This window comes from Piliocolobus tephrosceles, chromosome 8 (genome assembly GCF_002776525.5).
Source record: "Piliocolobus tephrosceles isolate RC106 chromosome 8, ASM277652v3, whole genome shotgun sequence".
NCBI lineage: Eukaryota > Metazoa > Chordata > Mammalia > Primates > Cercopithecidae > Piliocolobus > Piliocolobus tephrosceles.
Genome location: NC_045441.1, coordinates 38486830 through 38506417, shown reverse-complemented (window position 1 = coordinate 38506417; position 19588 = coordinate 38486830). Strand labels below are relative to the sequence as shown.

The 19588-nt window shown below is 42.7% G+C and overlaps 1 protein-coding gene across 1 annotated transcript in view; it reads right to left on the bottom strand.

Moving 5' to 3' along the window:
* Window positions 1-977: 977 nt before the first annotated feature.
* The window catches only part of SPATA48 (spermatogenesis associated 48), a 65109-nt gene continuing 46498 nt past the window's right edge, over window positions 978-19588 (bottom strand). Inside the window, exons 7-9 of the mRNA XM_023231999.2 lie at window positions 18563-18670; window positions 8420-8527; window positions 978-1188 (exon numbers count right to left, since the gene is read on the bottom strand). Of these exons, the coding sequence (XP_023087767.1) occupies window positions 1065-1188; window positions 8420-8527; window positions 18563-18670 (340 nt within the window). The 3' untranslated portion in view covers window positions 978-1064. The remainder of the gene's footprint in view (window positions 1189-8419; window positions 8528-18562; window positions 18671-19588) is intronic.

The window sequence follows — 19588 nt, the reverse complement described above, 5'->3', positions numbered from 1 at the left end:
TTAGAAGTCAGATAGAAACCCTGAGACACTTCAGAAAAGTCTAGAAACACAGGGAGGGTTTTTTTTCTGTTCCTTTGTTTTTATAATTCGTTGAAGGTTATCCAATCTGCTGAAAAAATGGAAGGGTAGGAGAGGTATAATATTTAAACTTAAAAACCTCGGTTCTAGTTATAACTCTACTAATTACTAGTTGTGTGACCTTAAATACTCCACTTTTCCTGGCCTTAGTCTATTTTATTCATAAAATGCAAGATATTTGCAAAATGCCTGCTACAAGAATTTATTACAAGGTTGCAGGATCAAATGAGCTAAGGTTTACAAAAGCACTTTGTAAACTCCAACAGGCTTTGTGTATGTGTATGTGTATGTGTATGTGTGTATGCAAATACTATGTAACTATACTTTAGGTGTATATTCCGAAGACCAGAGGGCTCCCCCTCAGCCCACATGCACCCCTGAGAGATTCTGCGAGCTGGTGCTCTCTTTGGTCAAGGCCGGGTCAGGCCACAGTCTAACCCAAAGTGGTCCTGACTTAGACCTCAGGACCCTCATGGAGCCTGGGGGACCCTTCTCTCTGAAGGAAACACTGGAGCAGGCCAAGAGAGGGTAGATGTTGTCCCCTTGTGTGATGTCCCCTGCGAGAAAAGAAGAACGCACTTTCTCAGCTCAGTGTTCCCACTGGCAGCATACGGATTTTTGACTTTGAGATTCTAAAATCTATGGTCTGCTCTCTGCTGTAGAATCCCTGCACTGAAGTGGTCCGATGTGAAACCTCTAGTTAGACCCAATAATCCAGCCCTAAAGAAGAATCTTCTGCAATACAGTCCCTGTTCCCCTGCTGCCGGCGGCTTCGGAGACTGAGCCGCGGCTGGCCGGCGCCCGGGGTCCAGCTGAGCGCTGCCTACCGGAGGAGAGAGGCGGGGTTGGGCAGGGATGCGCAGGCCAGCGGAGAATAGCACGGAACCCACTACACTGCACAGCGGGGAGAAGCCGCCTTTATTTCCCACCGCCGCACAGCCCTTCCCCAGGCAGAAGCCTGGACAGCCCGCGCGGGGCAGCCTCCTCTAGTAGGCTATGGTTTCTTTGTCCTTCTTGTTGAAGGGGTTGTAGGGTCTCACAGTTGTGACCAGTCGAGACAGCGGAGCCTGGTGACGGAAGAAGTCAACTGCCATTTCTTTCTGTAAGACGCTGAGGCAGCATGGGGAGAAAAGGAGGAAAATGAGACGTAAAAGACATGTAAAAACATACAACCTCATCCAACAAATGATACCCATGTGCGGGAAGGGGAAGAGAGCGTGGCACTGTAGGCAGGGAGCGAGGATGACTCCTGCTGGGGAGCTCTCGGCTTCAGGGATTGCACTTCTGCGTGGTGGGTGCTAGGAATGGTGGTGATCTGCAGAAAGCCACCCAGGGAACCCGACCGCATCGTGTCTGGGGAGGGCCCAGGGCACGCAGGCGAGAGCTCTCCAGGCTGGGCGGCCGTGGGAATTAAGAGGAGTGTCTTCCAAGGAGGAGTGAGGGATGGACAGACAAGGCACAGGGAAGCCAGGACAAGACATGGGGCAGGCAGATCTCGCTTAGAGGGTAAGAGGGAACATACTTGCGTCACCCAGAGGCCTGGAGAAGACATGGGTGACATGGGAGGGGGAACCCGGGCCTCACCCAGTGGCCAAGAGGAAACATGGGTGGAGTGGGCCAGGGCCTCACCCAGAGGCCCCAAGAGAAGACATGGCTGGGTCACTCAGAGGCCAGGAGAAGACATGGGTGGGAGGGGCCCGGGCCTCACCCAGAGGCCAGGAGAAGACATGGCTGGGTCACCCAAAGGCCAGGAAAAGACATGGGTGGGAGGGGCCTGGGCCTCCTGCAGAGGCTGCTGTTGGAGGGTGAGCAAGGCCTGGTGTACAGGGTTTTACTGGCTCTGCCAGAGCATTTAAGCTGCCTGTTCCCACAGGAGGCTCATGACTGGGCTTCATTTTACTTTGCTTGTATACCCAGTAGGAACAAATTTGCCCTATCAAGTTTGGTGTGATAACTAAAATAATTTTGTTTAAAAAAGCTTTGAAAATGTGGAATGCTTTGCAAGTGACGTTTTATCCCCTTGGGTTACAGGCATTCTCAGACCCCCTATTCTGCCTGGAGGTGGCTGTTCCAGTATCACAGGAGTTGAGCCAGCTATTATGAGCAACCCCACAAGCCCATGGCCTGAAGTAATTTTGCGTGAATTTGCTGCTATTTGAATCACACACAAAATGCAGTGCTTGTATTAGCAGTGAGTTACAATGCTGGCATGGGAAATTAAAAAATTAAAAATAATTAAAATTAACCCTCTATATAGCGACTCCATCTAAAACGGCTTTGTTTTATGCTATGATCACCTTGAACTAATATTTTATTTTGCTTTATATATATAAATACACACACATACACACACATATATATATAATATGTTGTGAGAAATGGCTGCAGAGGTGGGAAGGCAAGTTTCTGTGAAGGTTACATTCTGGTGGGAAGGTGTGGGCAAGAAACACTGGACAGTCCTGGAAAAGGGAGCTAGAAAAAGCATTTGTGCCTGTGTTCCCCTTGCTCACGACTTTGGAGATTGGTCACATTGCTGCTTCTCCACCTCCAATACACCCCATCTCCTCACTTCAAATCTCTTTCAGCTGTCCCTTCCTCTCAGTTTACATTCCATCCCAATATTCATCCTGAGGCACTGTGGGGGCCCTGTGTACTTTGCTCCAAATATGGTGTGGGAGTATATGGCCATGGACCCCTTTGTATCAACATTTGAGGCCCAAACAACTTAAAACCTCCAAACCACCAGTACAATTTTCTCAATTACAGAGATCCAGCCAAATGCACTGTTGTTTGCCTCTGCATCAAGAAGATTCAATGGCCTCTCTCTTGTCCCCCTTCCAATGTACAGCCTGGCAGGCAGGAGCATGTCATTTGACTGCTGGTGTCACAATCCAGAGCCAGGAGGTTCAGGTTCAGGAGAGAGTGGGCAGGAAGGAAGTGAAGGCAGGAGGCCCGGGAGATTAGCTGTTTGCTTTTTCAAGAAGTTTAGAGGTGAAAGGAACGAGAGGGGAGAACAGGGTGGCAGCTCACCTGGGAAGTTTGCTGGGGTTCTTCATAAACAACTGGCTAGCTGGGAGAGGCCAGCACAGCAGGGCAGAAGGAAGGAAGCAGGACTGATGGGACCACAGGACTCAGAGCTCAGAAATAATGATCAATATTTTAGAAAAGTAAGAGCATGTCTTCCTGGGGTAAAAGGGAGACAGTAGTGATGGAAATAGAGCCTGGGATGTGGAGAGGAGGAGGGGACACTAGCAGGGAAAATGAAAGGGTCACGTTGGGTGCCCCAGCGAGCAGGAGGCAAGGCCAGCTGAGAGGGGTGTGGGGAAGGGTCTAGAAGCTCATGTGGCACAGAGAGGTTTGAAGACAGCCACCATAGGAATGGCATTAGCTCTTAATAAGCAAGGAACCCATTGCAGAGGAGCAGTGAGAGTACAGTAGTGGCTAATATTCAGGAGTTCCCAGGGGATGCCCGTGTGAAGATGACTTCTTAGAAATAACAGGAAAAAATGCATCAGATGAAGCAGAAACAGTCAGGAGGAAGTTAGCTCACTACGTTCTCATGACACTCATCAGAGGGAGATCAAGGCTCATACTTTCACTGGAAAGTTTTAGAAAAATAAATTATAGTGTTAAATAAAATCAGAGTGATACTTTTTGATGTGAAGAGCCTGGAAGGCCCAATTTTCTGACCACAAGGGCCAGGTCTTCCTGCTAGAGGGCACTGTCCTTATGAAAGCACGGTGAGTTTTTACATGTTTTAATTCCCTCCTGCTCCTCTGCACTGTGCTTTTTCATGCCAGAAAAAAGCCACCGCTTGCCAGGAGCTGCTGTTAGGGCAGAAGGCAGAGGTGCAGGCCTTGACACCTGGGCCCAGCACGAGCCATCACTTAGTTGTGGGTGACACTTTGGTTAGTGTCACTTTCTCTAGCGTGTTATCTGCACCCTGAGAATGAGAATCCCAGAGACGCTGCCTCAGAGGGCGCTGGGTCCCTATTTAGGCCATGGATGACAGCTGTATGTGCAGTATGTGTGTATATTGAGGGCCATGGATGACAGCCATATGTGCAGTATGTGTGTATTGAGGGGGATTGCGAGGACCCCCAAGAGTCAGCTATGGGCCTGAATCTGAATGTGAAAGTCTGACTGAAAGATACAAGTTATATTCTCTGGGAGTAACAGTAAGGGACAGTTTTTCATTTAGAAATAGAGATTAATCTGAAAGATAATAGGAACCTTTTATCACATATTGGATGGCTTGATTATGCGTTGTGTAGATACGTTAGAGCAATAAGACATCAGGGTGGGGTCCGAGATTTGGGGGTGAGAAGATGGATTGTTAAGAAAAAAAGAAAAGGGATTAGCAATGTTTATATCTGCACTGACAAAGAATCTCTGGATCGGATCCCTCCTAAATCATGAACCAGCCACAAGGTTTCATCCTAGCTCTCTTTGGACAGTGAGTCTAAATGATCAATATAAGGATGTATTTAATTTTGACATTGTTTTATGTCCCTCACATGAAGTAAATATATATTACTTGTCTAAATGTCTACCAGCTTTGCCTTTGGAAATGGATTTGTAACATTTCAAAATATGTCTTGACATTGGCCTTGGCAATGATTTCTCGTGTATCACACCCAAAGCTTGGGCTGCAAAAACAAAAATAAGTAAATATGACTATGTCAGATTAACACACTTCTGTGCAGCAAGGGAAGCAATCAGCAAGATGAAAGGGCAGCCTACATACTGGGAGAAAATATTTGGGAACCATATATTTGATAAGGGGTTAATATCCAAAATTTATAAAGAACTCACACAACTCAATACACATAACCCAATTTAAAACAAGTTAAAACCCAATTTAAAAAATAGGCAAAGGACCTGAACAGACATGTCTCCAAAGATAACAAAAATGGTGAGCCGGAATATGAAAGAGTGCTTAACATTGCTCATCAGGGAAATACAAACCACAGTGAGATATCACCTCACACCAATTAGAATGGCTGCCATCAAAAAGACAAGAGATAATAAGTGTTGATGGGAGTGTAGAGAAATGATAGACTGTTGATGGGAATGTAGGTTGGTGCAGCCATTATGGAAACAGTATGGGATTTCCTAAAGAAATTAAGCATGAAAATAACATATTCCATCTCTGGAGATATACTCAAAAGAAGTGAATTACCACCTCATGAAGATATCTGCACTCCTGTGTTCATTGCATCATATTCACAATAGCCAAGATATGGACACAACCTAGGTGTCTGTTGACAGATGAATGGATAAAGAAAATGGAACATTATTCAGCCTTAAAAAGGAGGAGATCCTGCCATTTGCACTACACGAATGGACCTGGAAGTCATTTTGCTAATAGACACAGAAAGAAACATGTTGCACAATCTCACTTGTATGTGAAATCTAAAAAAGAAATAAAAGGTGAAATATACAGAGAAAGTGAATAGAACAGTGGTTATGAGGGATTCGGTGGGGGTAAGGCAAAAGGAGATGTAGGTCAAAGGATGCCACGCAGGAGGAACAAGCATGAGACATAAGATCCATCATGAGGACTATAGAGAGTCATAGTGTATCGTATTCACGATTTTTGCTAACTGAGTAGATTATAGCTGCTCTGACCACAAGGGGAAGGGGAAAATGGGTAACTATGAAAATGACAGATATGTTCACTATAGTAACCATTTTACTATATACCCATATCTCATCATAATATCATGTTGTTAGGATGATATACATGACAGAATTTATCTTTTTAAATACAGGCAAATATTGAGACTGGGAAAAAATGTGTCTTGAGAAAAAACCAAAGCAAGTTATTAGCCTAGAAAGTCATGGACCTCCTTTTAAAATATTTCTCATCAGATGGCCTGGAAAGATGCTAGACAATTACCAATCCAGAAAGTGAGAGGCGTTGATAAAGCCTCCTGTTGTCAGGCACCTTAGAAAAGGCCACGCACACAGGGCTTGTGGGATGCGTAGAACTGTCTATACATGGTGGCCTACAATGGGCTAGTCGGGGCCTGAGAGCTGCCCCCTACGGTGCCTTTACTGTGCCATGAGGAATGCTTGCTGCCCTCAATTACCTGGGACCAAGCCCCACTCCTTCAAGTCACTGCATGAGCCACTCCTCTGTGAAGTCTTCTTTAGTGCCCCCTCCCAGAGCCGCAGGCAGCTTGTGTGTGCCTCAGTTTCCTTATCTGTAAAATGGGGATAGTAACATTCCCTTCCTCACAGGATTCCTGGGACGGTGACTTGAGTTAGTACCCACAAAGCACTCAGCTAACAGAAGTACCTATTAATGTTAAGACATTTTTCGTCATCCTCTGCTGCAATTATTTATTTCTCATTGTGAGATGGTGAGCTCCTTGCAAGCAGTTCTTGTGATTTATTGGAGCACAGTAAACATGCATTGACTCAGTAAAAGGTCATATGAATCCACCAGCAAATGGATGAGTGAATGAGAGGATGAGCAGCTGGGTGGACCCGGAGCCACAGCCCAGGAGGCCCATGCATGGCAGCTGTTCCCATTCACAGCCATTGCCTGTCTGAAAGTTTAAGCAGCTGATCAGAGCAGGAGCTTGGGCTTGGTACCCATGGCCTGACAGTCACCTCTTCAGAAAGCTCTCCCTGACCACCAAGCTCAATAAGCCCCTTCTGAGGAACTCTCTCCTACATCAGTCTTTCTTCTTCATTTCACTAGCTAAGATTATTATTTCATTTCTTCAGTTACTTGTGTGCTTCTTTACTGTCTATCTTTCGTACCAGAAAATAAGCTCCTGAAAGCCGGAACCTTGTCTGTTCATCCCTGTATCTTCAGTGTCTTGAACACTGCCTGGCCCAGAATTGATGCTCAATAAATATTTGATAAGGCCAGGCACGGTGGCTCATGCCTGTAATCCCAGCACTTTGGGAGGCTGAGGTGGGAGCATCACTTGAGGTCAGGAGTTCGAAACCAGCCTGGCCAACATGGGAAAACCCTGTCTCTACCGAACATACAACAATTAGCTGGGCGTGGTAGTGCACGCCTGCAATTCCAGCTACTCGGGAAGCTGAGACATGAGAATCTCTTGAATCCAGGAGACAGAGGTTGCAGTGAACTGAGATAGCACCACTGCACTACAGCCTGAGCTACAGAGCACTCTGTCTCAAATAAATAAATAAATAAATAAATAATAAATAAATAAATAAATAAATAAATAAATAAATAAAATATGTGATAAACAAATGAATCCTCTACCAAAAGAATGTGATCTAGGAGAACAAGCTCTCCTTTTGGGGGAGAACTGCCATCCCTCTAGTCTGCCTTCCGACTGTGCTAGCATATTCATCTGCACTGGGCCAGCCACTAGACATCATTCATACTGTGTTTGCATTTTCAAAATTGTTTGCAATGCCAGGAATTCCATCAGGTGCTTTCAAATTTGAGTTATAATAAATGAGTAACGATGTGCTCCTTCTCACTAGTAGCTTCAAATAAAGGAATCTTCAGTAACCTTGCATCTAACATCTCCTGTTTTCTGGGATTTTTTTTTTTTTTTCTTTTTAGGTGGAGTCTCATTCTGTTGCCCAGGCTGAAGTGCAGTGGCACTCTTGGCTCACAGCAACTGCCGCCTCCTGGGTTCAAGTGATTCTCCTGCCTCAGCCTCCGAAATAACTGGAATTACAGGTGCCCACCACCACACCTGGCTAATTTTTGTATTTTTAGTAGAGACAAGGTTTCACAATGTTAGTCAGGCTGGTCTCGAACTCCTGAATTCAAGTGATCTGCTCACCTGAGCCTCCCAGAGTGCTGGGATTACAGGCATGGTGAGTCACCATGCCTGGCCACATCTCCTGCTTTCAATCTGCAAAATGCAGGTTTAAAAATATATGTGACTTTCAACAGAATTTTGTCTTTTATAAAAAATAAGGTGACTGTTCACAAGAAGTAACTATCTGATGTATGTTCCATGTGTCTTCTGATGGTCATGCAGAAAGGTAATGTGTGTGCATAGCTGTGAGTCTAAGAAGCAAAGATGCCATTCCTCTAAAGTGCCTGAAATACCTTCATATGCCCTTTGGGCCACATTCATAATAACATTAATCCACACCTGGTTTTCAGTGTAATTTTGGGTAAGATTCAAAAAGGAAACACATACAAGGCTTAATAAAGTTCCCCTCAGGAGGAAAATGGAAAATTATCTTTTTTCTGTTTCGGACTTGATGCCACATTTTTAAAAACAATGTAAATTTGCTTTTACTATTTAATTGTTCTTTAATGGAATAAACATAATTAGGATTTCCCCTCCTAATGTATATGAGCAAATTGAGTAAGAGGATTCATACTTACCGGTGCAGTTCTGAATCTGGTGATGGGGTTGTTGATGGAATATTAGAATTTGCTGGGTGGGTGGCTATGAAATGAACCTTGCCGGTATATCCTGGAATATTTGCAGCACTAAAGTGAAGAGTTAAGAGAGGAGGAAGAGAGGAAATTAAAATGATGATTTGTGAAATTGCCATGGTAACTAGCACCCAAATATGAAAAATATAAAGAAAGATGCAGTCTAATATTTTTTTTCCTGTATAAGGTATGGAACATGGGCTGTCCAAAAAGGAAACAGTGCAGGCCTGGGGCATGCTCATGCAAAGGTACTTAGATAACAGCCCTACGCTGGGGTCAATAAAATTTACTTCAAGTTCATGTTTTTCTAATATTTTAAATTTCCATGTCTTTTATAAACATGACTCACTGCTGACCCTGTTTCATAATGAAGGAAGATATCAGGTCTTCACAGAGCAGCAGACCTATATCCCATATATATTTCTGTAATGCAGACTCTCATATTAATGAGTATGCACACTTACATTTACAGCATTGTTACTTTTATCAAATATCTTTCTTATCACCATTAATGTACTGTACTACAAATTTCAGATGATTTCCTAAAATTACCCATTGGAAACAAATGTACCCCAGCATTAATTCTACAACAGTCTGTTTAGTCGAACTCCACTGACTCTTCTGCTTCCCTCTTCTTTTCTCCACCAGGGACAGTGGGAGATAAAAGGAAAACACAAGCGTGAAGAAGCCGTCTTCAGTGTGTGTAAAAGCTCTCTCTCTCCAGAAAGGGCAAACGAGTATTCAAGAGAAAGGTTTAAGTAGGTAGTTCAGAGGAAGGAATGTGAAGAATAACGAATATTCTTGCCATGATAGCACACAAGGTGGTTTACACAGATTATTTCCTAGGAGGTGGGTAAGGCTTATGGGACAGGCCCAGCATGAAGCTCCGTCCTGTGTGCTGCAAGGAGTTGAGGAAAATAAGATTTAAATTGTATTTCAAAGTCCAAGAACATGCCATTTGCAGATCACGAGGCTCTGTGTAACAACCTACCATCTTTGCAGAGTCGTATCAAGGCCTTGGCCCCAGCTCACTGTGCTGGCTTCAGGATGGAATGAGAAAGGCCACCATCATGAATTTGCCCCCAGTGAGGAAAGGGCCAGTGGGCAGCTTGCAAATTTCACTCATCTCAGTGGCTTTCACTTGCCATCCTTGGGCCTTTCTCTGAGAGCAGGATATCCCTGTGGCATGGTTCCCTATTCAAATTGGTGCCCAGACAAAATGCAACACAGTAGCAACAAGCAAACCTCTGTGGGTGGTGGAGGAATGGTTCTTCAATGGCTGCCTTGGTTATATCCATAACCTTCCCACATGACCAGTAAACCAAACAAAGCCTCCTCCAGGAACCACTTATCTTAGGAGTAATTTTCAAAATTTGGAACGTATAGGAGTTGCTCCTGAAAGTATCAGGTGACAAGGCAGGCAGAAGAGAGGTTAGGGAAAGGGGTGTGTGCTTAAGGGTTGGGAGGAAGATTCAGACTCCGGTTCCCCATATCATTTCTGGGATCTGGACTAGACATAATCTTCTGGAGCCTGCTAGCCTCAGCCTGACCCCAGGTAGTGATACCAACCAGAAGGACTTGGGTGAGGGAGAAGTGGAAACAATGAGAAGGATTCACATTGCAATTTCTTGGTGTCCTTCCCACATTGATTTACACCATGGTGTCCTTGGTGTAAATATCAAAATGTTAGGGGGAAAATACATACCAGGCAGGGAATTGCACTAATAAATCTCTAATTCTCTTCCAGTTATGTAATTTATGACTCTGTTGGTGATGACTTACTGGCTTGCAGGTGATATAATTAAGGACACCCAGAGACTAACAAAGTGAAGGGAAATTACACCTATGGCAACAGCAGAATAAACAGTACAAAATAACAGATTTTGTGAGACTAGGAAAATAAGGCAGCTTATTTTAAATAAAGACTGGGGGAAGCTCACTGCATTGAGAAGCAGGCTTCTGTGGCAAGTCTGACTCTGCCCCTTAACCAACTGTGAGGTTTTACTCCAGTGACGAAAGCTCTCTGGGCTTCAGCTCAGTCAACTGCAGCATGAAGACAACAACACTAACCTCTTAGGGGCACTCTGGGGATTAGAGGAATTAAATGAATGTGAAAACGGCTAGCAAATTGTTAGCACTTAATAGATGCTAAACTAATTTCAACTGAAATACAGTAATTTAAAGAAATAAAACATTTACAAAATAAGGGCCATGCACATGGAGACTGCAAAGTTTATCCAGTACAGACAGCTGAAAAGATGCTGAGACAGAGGTTTCCAATGGTGCTGCACACTGATATCTCAGGGGCATCTTTAAAGGTACCAATGCCTGGCTCCCACCCCCACAATTTTTTTTTTTTTTTTTTTTTTTGAGACGGAATCTTGCTCTGTTGCCCAGGCTGGAGTACAGCAGCACAATCTCAGCTCACTGCAACTTCCGCCTCCCGGATTCAAGTGATCCTCCTGCCTCAGTCCCCTGAGTAGCTGCTGTTATAGGCATGTGCCACCACGCCCAGCTAATGTTTGTATTTTTAGTAGAGATGGGGTGTCACCACGTTGGTCAGGCTGGTCTCGAACTCCTAACCTCGTGATCCGCCCACCTCAGCCTCCCAAAGTGCTGGGATTACAGGTATAAGCCACCGTGCCTGGCCCAGCCCCACATTTTAATGTAACTAGTAAGTGGTGTGGCCTGAGCACTGGGACTTTTGACAGCTCTCCAGATGATTCTCCTGTGCTGCTAAGTTCAGGAGCCTCTGTTTTAGAGTCACACACTCCAGCTTGCTGGAGGGACCTAGGTGAGTGAACTGAAGCTGCCGAATTCTAGGCAGTGCCCTGCAGGATTTCTTGGAATTTTGTTGGAAAAGTGCAGATGTAAGTTAGAGAGGTAACCCAGAATGAGGCAAAGTTATTCATGCGTGTGTCTGTCAACCATTCATTAAAGCTTCCATGCATGTTACAAAGGAAATCCCCTCCATCTGTGTGAAAGGTTTTTTCCACTGCCTTTGAAAACACCTGCAGAATTAAAATGCCTCTAAAGTCATATCCTCCCATCAGAGCAGTTAAGAAGTCGGAGGGATGGACGCAGGCCATCTGTCAATCACATGAAGGGCTTGAAAAAAAACATTGCACAGCCTCTGTGCCTCTGTGGCATGCAGGTTATTGATGCTAAATGGTATCATATGTTACATTGTCTTAATGCTATTAGATTACATCATATTTAGTAATAACATATCATGAAAGGTAGACTGATTAGCTGCTCAGGCTTGAGAATTAATTCACTTGCATAATAAACTGCCAAATATTTGAAAACGAAAGTCCTCACCCACACTACTTCTAAATCTATTCCATTTAACCCTGGCACATATGGCCATAGCAAGGGGAATTTTGCCATCTTAAGTGCAATACGGTGACCTTATATTAAGAGGAGAATACTCTCTGGGGCACACTTTAGACTGCTACTGATAGGAAATGTTATTTTTCAGCTGGAGGGAACAAAGCTATTAAAGATACTGAAACATACAAGCTGGGAAATGGATTTCCAGATTAGACGCATGTTCAAAGAATTCCACTCCCCATTTGAGGAAAGCAGAAAGAAGCAGAGACCCACTTAAAAATAAGAAATCTTCATTTTTGCCTTTGCTCCACAGCTTCTAGTTCTTTAAACACCTTATTTTGTACTCCCTAGTTCCAAATAAACCAGGATTTTGTTCACTAATTGATACATTTGAATATATTATTGCCCAAGTCTACAACGAATTGGTTCTCAACAAAGCGTGATAAAATAGAAATTAAGTAATTTAAGAAAATCAAGAAGTTTAGTAACTCAGAAGAAGGGAGTACAGATGGTATGTAAGTTAAATATGAGACAGGAAAAATGTGGAGGAAACCATGTTATATGTAGACTCTAGTATTGTATATGTGCATAAAATTTAGGCATGTATACAAATTCTCACTCTGCACTGTAAACATGACTAATAGTCATTGAGTATGTTCTATGTTCCAGGCACCCTTTTAAATGCTTGATGTAAGTTGACTACACAGTAATCTTGTGCCATAGGTCCTATGATCATGCCCATTTTATAGATGGAGAAACTGAGACAGAGAAAGTCTAAGTAACATGGCCAGCAACAACCAAGCTGGCAAGTGGTAGAACTGGACCTCAGTGTGATTGAACTGAATGGGAAGGGCCATTGGCATTACTCCCAGCCCAGCCAGGAAAGCCTTGTTAGCTCATGGTGGGCTGCATTTATACAGGGTGGGGTATAAGTGCAGGTTCAAATCAATGTGGCAGTCTTTTATTTAGAGCCATTCTATATCAGGTACAGTTCTAGGCAGACATCAAGCTGATTTAGCGCCCAACAGCTTTCACACTAATACTTTTAATTTAAAAAATGCACATTTAAATGTTTAAAGATCCCAAGTGGACAAAGACCATGGATACAACATAAGGGAGGGGAGTGTGAGACAGACACATTTAATTTCCAAGGCTGCCCTGACCAGCTGTGTGAACTTAGACCTCAACTGAAGTTTTCTCAGGCATCTCACCTATAATTGGCCATCAGTCAGAGTAGATGCACTCCCTTGGAGGGTGCTGGGGACAATGTGATACAAGTAAAGGCCTGGCACAGTGTCCAGCATGCAGCAGGTGCAGACCCATGTGAGGGGAGCAGCAGGAGATGGATGGGAGTTAGGGTGGACAAGGGGAGCAGAAAGTGGGAGAGGGACGAAGAGTAGTAAAGTCCAGGCTTGGACGTTAGGGAGGGTCGGCCCAGAGGGCTGAGAGAAAGGAAGGACTATGGAGAACTGTAAAGGGGATGCAGCTGGAGAGGAAAAGACAGGAGTCCATTGTGAGTTGGGGTTTGTCTGATTTTATTGTTCAATGACAAATGCAAGTAAAACTGGAATCATTTTGCAATGACTTTTGGTCACTGGATTGCATTTTTCTGAATATCATAAGATGTCATGGCCACAAGATATTTTTTAGGAATTATAGGTTTATTGATTATTCTCTTCATCTAGTGGGTATAGTCTTTCCTCCTGTTTTCTTGGGATCTTCAATTCTTCCATTTAGAAGGGAATGTAGAAACAGTATAACTCAAAGCTTTTATGTTAAAGCTGGGGCTGGAGCTCTAAGAACCCATTATTTGCCAAAGACAGAAGCCACGTTTAATGTGAGTTAAGGCAAGAGCTTGCCCTGGGGATTAAGAGGTCAGTTCTCTGGACTTTTTACCACTCATGAAATGAGTGACCTTGCCTCTTTATGTCATTTCCTCTGGCCTCAGCCTCCTCATCTGCAAAATGGGGATAGAACTTGCACCTTCACCTCTGGCCTCATCACATTATTTGAAAAACAAATGAGGGAGTGTGTGAAAGTAGTCTGAAAAGGCAGAAGTGTTGGGCTGATCTAAGGAACTACTATTCATAGAGTTATTCTTTAACCTGGGTTGTGGTAAGATTTTTGTGTTAAGCTGCAACACAGTCCAGTGGCTGACAGGGAAGCCCCCTTTTCGATGGGAGACATTTGTCAGGGGCTGCCTGGGGGTCCATGTTGGACAATTCCTCTTTATTTGCAAATGCTTCCTCAGATATCATTGAGGTCAAAAAGCACAGTAAATATGAAACCTTGTAACGTCCTCAGATAAAAGATTATAACTTAGTGGAGGATGGTACCTCAGAGGCAGCTGCCTAGTTTGGAAAAACAAGCAAATGGTGACTGCAAGTGCTGGGTTTGGGGTCAGAAGGCATGGGCTGTGCTGCTCTGTTAGCTGGGCGTGCACCTCACCTGTGCTGAGCCTGTTTATTCTTTGGAAATACAAGGGCGAGATGCACACAGGTTAGATCCCAGAGCTCTCTTCCATATATGTCAGATACACACACACACACACACACACACACACACAGAGAGAGAGACATATATATATATCTATCTACAATAGAGTCCATTACCAAAGAAAAAGCACCCCGACACCTCTTTCCATACCCTTGGGAAAGGACACAGATCTGCCATTACAGATCATTCAGTTATCATGTTCCTTGTACTGATGACTCATGACTGCAAAGCACTGAAGGTATATGGCACTGTAAAATGGTTACTAAAACGGACTGAGCTTCTCTTCAAACTTGTTCACTGAGCCCTTGCAAAGAATATGGATCTTATATTGAAGAGGATAAAAACATCAGATTTGAAAAACAGGATTCTTTTTTCTCTTTTTTTGAGACAAGGTCTCTGTCACCCAGGCTGGAGTGCAGTGGCGCGATCTTAGCTCACTGCAACCTTTGACTCCCAGGCTCAAGTGATTCTCCTGCCTCAGCCTCCCTAGCAGCTGGGATTACAGATGCTCAGCACCAAGCCTGGCAAATTTTTGTGTTTTTTAGTAGAGATGGGGTTTCACCATGTTGGCCAGGCTGATGTCCAACTCCTGACCTCAGGTGATCCACCTGCCTTGGCTTCCCAAAGTGCTGGGATTACAGGTGTGAGCCACTGTGCCCGGCCTGATTAAACAGGATTCTTATCTCAGTCTTACCTTAACTTTCTGCTTGACACAGATTATAAGTGGGGATGAATTTGTATCACTTAAAAAAAATTCCTGAACACTACCCAGATCCAGTCAACAGTACATGTTTGTTGAAGAAACAAAGAAAATTGTTTATCTATACTGAACTTCAATAATTTTTGTGAACCCAATGACTATTTTGGATTCTTTCTATTTCCTAAACTAGTCTCAAGTTATAAGTTAGGAACTGCAGTAGAAACCGCATTAATATTTCGAGTTCCTGAACTCTAAATGTCATTTAATAACTGGGCATGCCTACCAAATTTGAAAATAATTTTAACAAGAAAACTCAGGCAACAATTTCATTTTTAGTGGTTTGTTCTAAAAGAATGCATGGATAAGTGTACAAACATATATGTAGAGGCTGCTTTTGCCATGTTCTCTACAACAAGGGCTTGGGCTACATAAACTTGTTATAGACTTGGTGGGATACATCTAGCCATTAAAAAGATTTTAATATGGAAAAATATCTAGTGCATATTTCAGTCTTACATACACACATACACTCCACCTATGCATGCACATGCAATACACTTGTACATATATGTTGCACACATTCATAAATGCATGAGGGGTAGAGTGTAAAAAGAAATCAAACTTTTAATATTGGGATTGAAAATGAAAGGTATTTTACTTTCTACTTTCAAAAATATCTGAATTATTTTCATAATGAACATTTTTGGAAAAAAGTTATTTGTGGAGCTTCAGTGTTAACATTAAAGGTAAGCATAAATACTGAGCATAATCACTGGCTCATCAAACCTCTGTAAATTCACATGACACTTCAAGAAAATGATAGCCATAAGTTTAAGAACGTTTTAAGAATGTTTACGTATTCGGACCCCGGAATCCTTTTGGAGGAGTGTCACTGAAGTAAATAACTTCAAATCAAGAAAGAGTCATATAAAGAATATTTGGGGGCATGATTTACCATATCAAAAATGGAAACAATTTACATATGTAACCTAAGTCAATGAGGCAGTTACAGTACATCTACACAAATAGAAGCTACGATAAGCTCATAAAAACATGTACCCATAATTATGTGGTAATGTTATGGTGGTAAAAATGTTCTGTGTAATGTGATCATAGCTATATAAATATACAAAAGCGAGATTAAAAGTGTGTATGACAGATGGAAATATACCAACATGTTAATAATAGTTATGTTTTGTGTAAGAGTATGGTTATATTGTTATTGTTATTAATACTTCTATACCTTTTCTTTAATGATCAGATTCGGTTCTACAATAAAAATTAAAACTACTATTTTTAAGATATTAGCACAATCACTACCAATATAAAAAACACAGAGCATGTCAGATGACTTAGTAACCATAAAACAAAATTAACTGATGAAGGAAATTTTTAAAACTTTTGCCCTGTAGGAAAATTGGTGATTCCAATGCTGAAACCACTTGAACTAGAGAGTAAATGGCCTTGACCCTTGCCTGAAATATGGCTTTTGGGCCGGGTGTGGTGGCTGACACCTTAATCCCAGCACTTTGGGAGGCCAAGGCAGGTGGATCACTTGAGGTCAGGAGTTCGAGACCAGCCTGACCAACATGGTGAAACCCCCATCTCTACTAAAATTACAAAAAAATTAACCAGGCATGGTGCTGTGCACCTGTAATCCCTGCTACTCGGGAGGCTGATGCAGGAGAATCACTTGAACCCGGGAGGCAAAGGTTGCAGTGAGCCGAGATCACACTACTGCACTTCAGTCTGGGTGACAGAGTCAGACTCTGTCTCTAAAAAAAACCCTTGAAAAGGCAAGGGTATAGCAGGACTTCCCAGCCATGATTAAGTGCCACCAGTCATTAAAATAAAACCCTAAAAATATCATAAAGCCATTTCTCTTCAAGAAACTTTAAGATGAAAAAATTCAAGAGGAGACATACTTGTGTTTGAATAGGATGGTTCTCTATTCCTTACTTGGCACAAAGTAAGCTCATCTACTCGTATGCAAATGACATATTGTTTGTATTCTCCTGTACTTTGCTTTTTAGCTCAAGCAGTATTGTGGAAACTACATAATAATTTGTTTAGAGATTCATATGTATGTGTCAAAACTAGAAAGAAAACTAAGCAAAAGAAGGGCATAAAGTCTAACGAGTTTAACTTCTGAGCTCGGGAAGCAGAAGTATGGGCAATGAAATTGGGGCCACACACATGGTCGAAAACCTTTGAGTACGATTCTGTATGTTACTAGGTGGGGGATAGACAGGCGTTTACTTATGTTATTTGATATGTCATATGTGACACTATATCTTTCTGTGTCTGTCAGTATTTTATAAATAAAAATGAAAAACATTTCTTTGTGTTAACAGGTTAAGATTCTGTAAAAAATTGAAAGCAAATCAAAAGAAGAAACTTTGCAACCTTGGAGGCCCTCTAGTGCCCAAATCAGATAAGTACAATTAATGTCTTCAATTCTTTTCTATGATTTGCTCAAAATATCATTTGCTTAAAAACAGAAATTAACAGCAAGATGAGGTAGGAATGCTATACGCCCAATTTCTTGAAGTTAAGTGGTTCATTTTTACATCAAATCTTTAAAATGCTGCCATACTGCTCTCCACTCTCTTTGAAGAAATGACCCCAAGGAATGTTTTCTTTAGCAAGAATGTTTCATAAAACATTTCAAAATTTAGATACACGTATCAAAGAAGAAACAACCCTAAAGTGTTGTGCCCGAAGAATATTTCAAATTGGCTTTCTTCCTATATCCTTCCTTTAGATTTTTAGAATTATTGTGTGTAATAGCAATAATTTCCTTGCAGAATGTATGGAAGAATCCAGCCCACTGACTCCTTCCTCAGGACGAAGCATGGCACGACAAGCCTTCAAGTTCCTATGTGTAAAAGTGATTCCTCTCGGCCGGGCGCAGTGGTTCACGCCTGTAATCCCAGCACTTTGGGAGGCCGAGGTGGGCGGATCACGAGGTCAGGAGATCCAGACCATCCTGGCTAACACGGTGAAACCCCCTCTCTACTAAAAATACAAAAAATTAGGTGGGCGTGGCGGCGGGCGCCTGTAGTCCGAGCTACTCGGGAGGCTGAGGCAGGAAAATGACGTGAACCCGGGAGGCGGAGCTTGCAGTGAGCCGAGATTGCGCCACTGCACTCCAGCCTGGGCGACAGAGCGAGACTCCGTCTCAAAAAAAAAAAAAAAAAAAAAAAAAAAAAAAAAAAAGTGATTCCTCTCTGTTAGTGATCAGCCATTTCTCAGATACTTTACAAACGTTACTGATCCCTCCACGATCACCTCGCTTGGTGGCATTTTTTTTCTCACAAGTTTCGGATGAAGAAACTAAAGTCACAGAGATGAAGTGACTTGCTCAAGGGCCCCAAGTGAGTCAATCTCCAAAATCTCCTTTGTGACAAACCACATTTCTTTTAGGAAGCAGGTATCTTTCTTCTTCAGCTATGTTCAATTAAAAAGCCACGTTTAAATTCCTTCATTTACAGTAAAGTCCATCATCATGTTTCATCCTCAGTAATAAAACAAGGGAAATAATCATGAATGGAACTCACCGACTTGTGTTTGTATAAAGAGGCTTAGAGCACCGCTGCTTGGCTAGCGATGTGATGTCTCCCAAGGGGTTGTCAACATCATCAGCATTTGTAGACTGCACATGACCACTGTTAGAAGGGAAAGGAAAGAAGGCATACGTTTCTTTATAAGAAACATAGAAGAAACCATTGAACAGTCTTCTAACTTCCAAAGGAAATATATTTGCCAAAATAGATCAAAGGCTCCAAATGCAAAATGTAAAGCATAATGATAGAGCAATTTTCCTTAAAAAATATAAAGATGATTTTCTCTTCTTCAGAATGAGCGGTGCCATGCTCCTTGATGTTAAGTTTGAGCCAGAGTGAGAGTAAGGGCTGTTTTGTGTTTCTGAACAAAGAAGCGGGCTGTTCCTGTAGCCCCAGCACAACTCCTTCTTTGGAGACTGGCTAGAGGTTGGGCAAGGAAGAGGCGGGCGTATGCTGGAGATAATAAGGCTACCGGTGGATGGAAACCCTCACAGGTGCAGAGGGGCTTGGGCAACAAGCCACGTGCCCTTGAGCCTGAGAGAAAATTGAGAGGCGGAGTTAATGTCAATCAGAGAGAGTTTCAAGGACTTCTGGGGCCACTGGTAAAAATACTAGTCAACTGCAGAGCAGAAGAGGCCAAGTAATGGGAGGGGGTGGGCCAGGACTAAAGGTCCAGATCCCTCCTCCATATTCTTGTATCTACTTTGTTTCAAGGTTTTTCTTCCATCTAAAAACCAAGAGAAGACCCCAATTGGCAGATAATGTACTTTTTTGCCATCTATGGAAAGCTGGTATTAAATGTAGGAAATAAAAGGTGATATTTTCCTGCACTTCACTGTTAACGAGCACCTCATCCCTTCTGCAATTATAACAGTTTTCGTGATTCATAACACCCAATAGTGGTAGCATCCAAGGTATTTTATTTCAAAAGGTAACCTATTTGGAAAAACAAAAAAATACCACTCTTTCTTTCTCTTTCTTTCTTTCTTTCTTTCTTTCTTTCTTTCTTTCTTTCTTTCT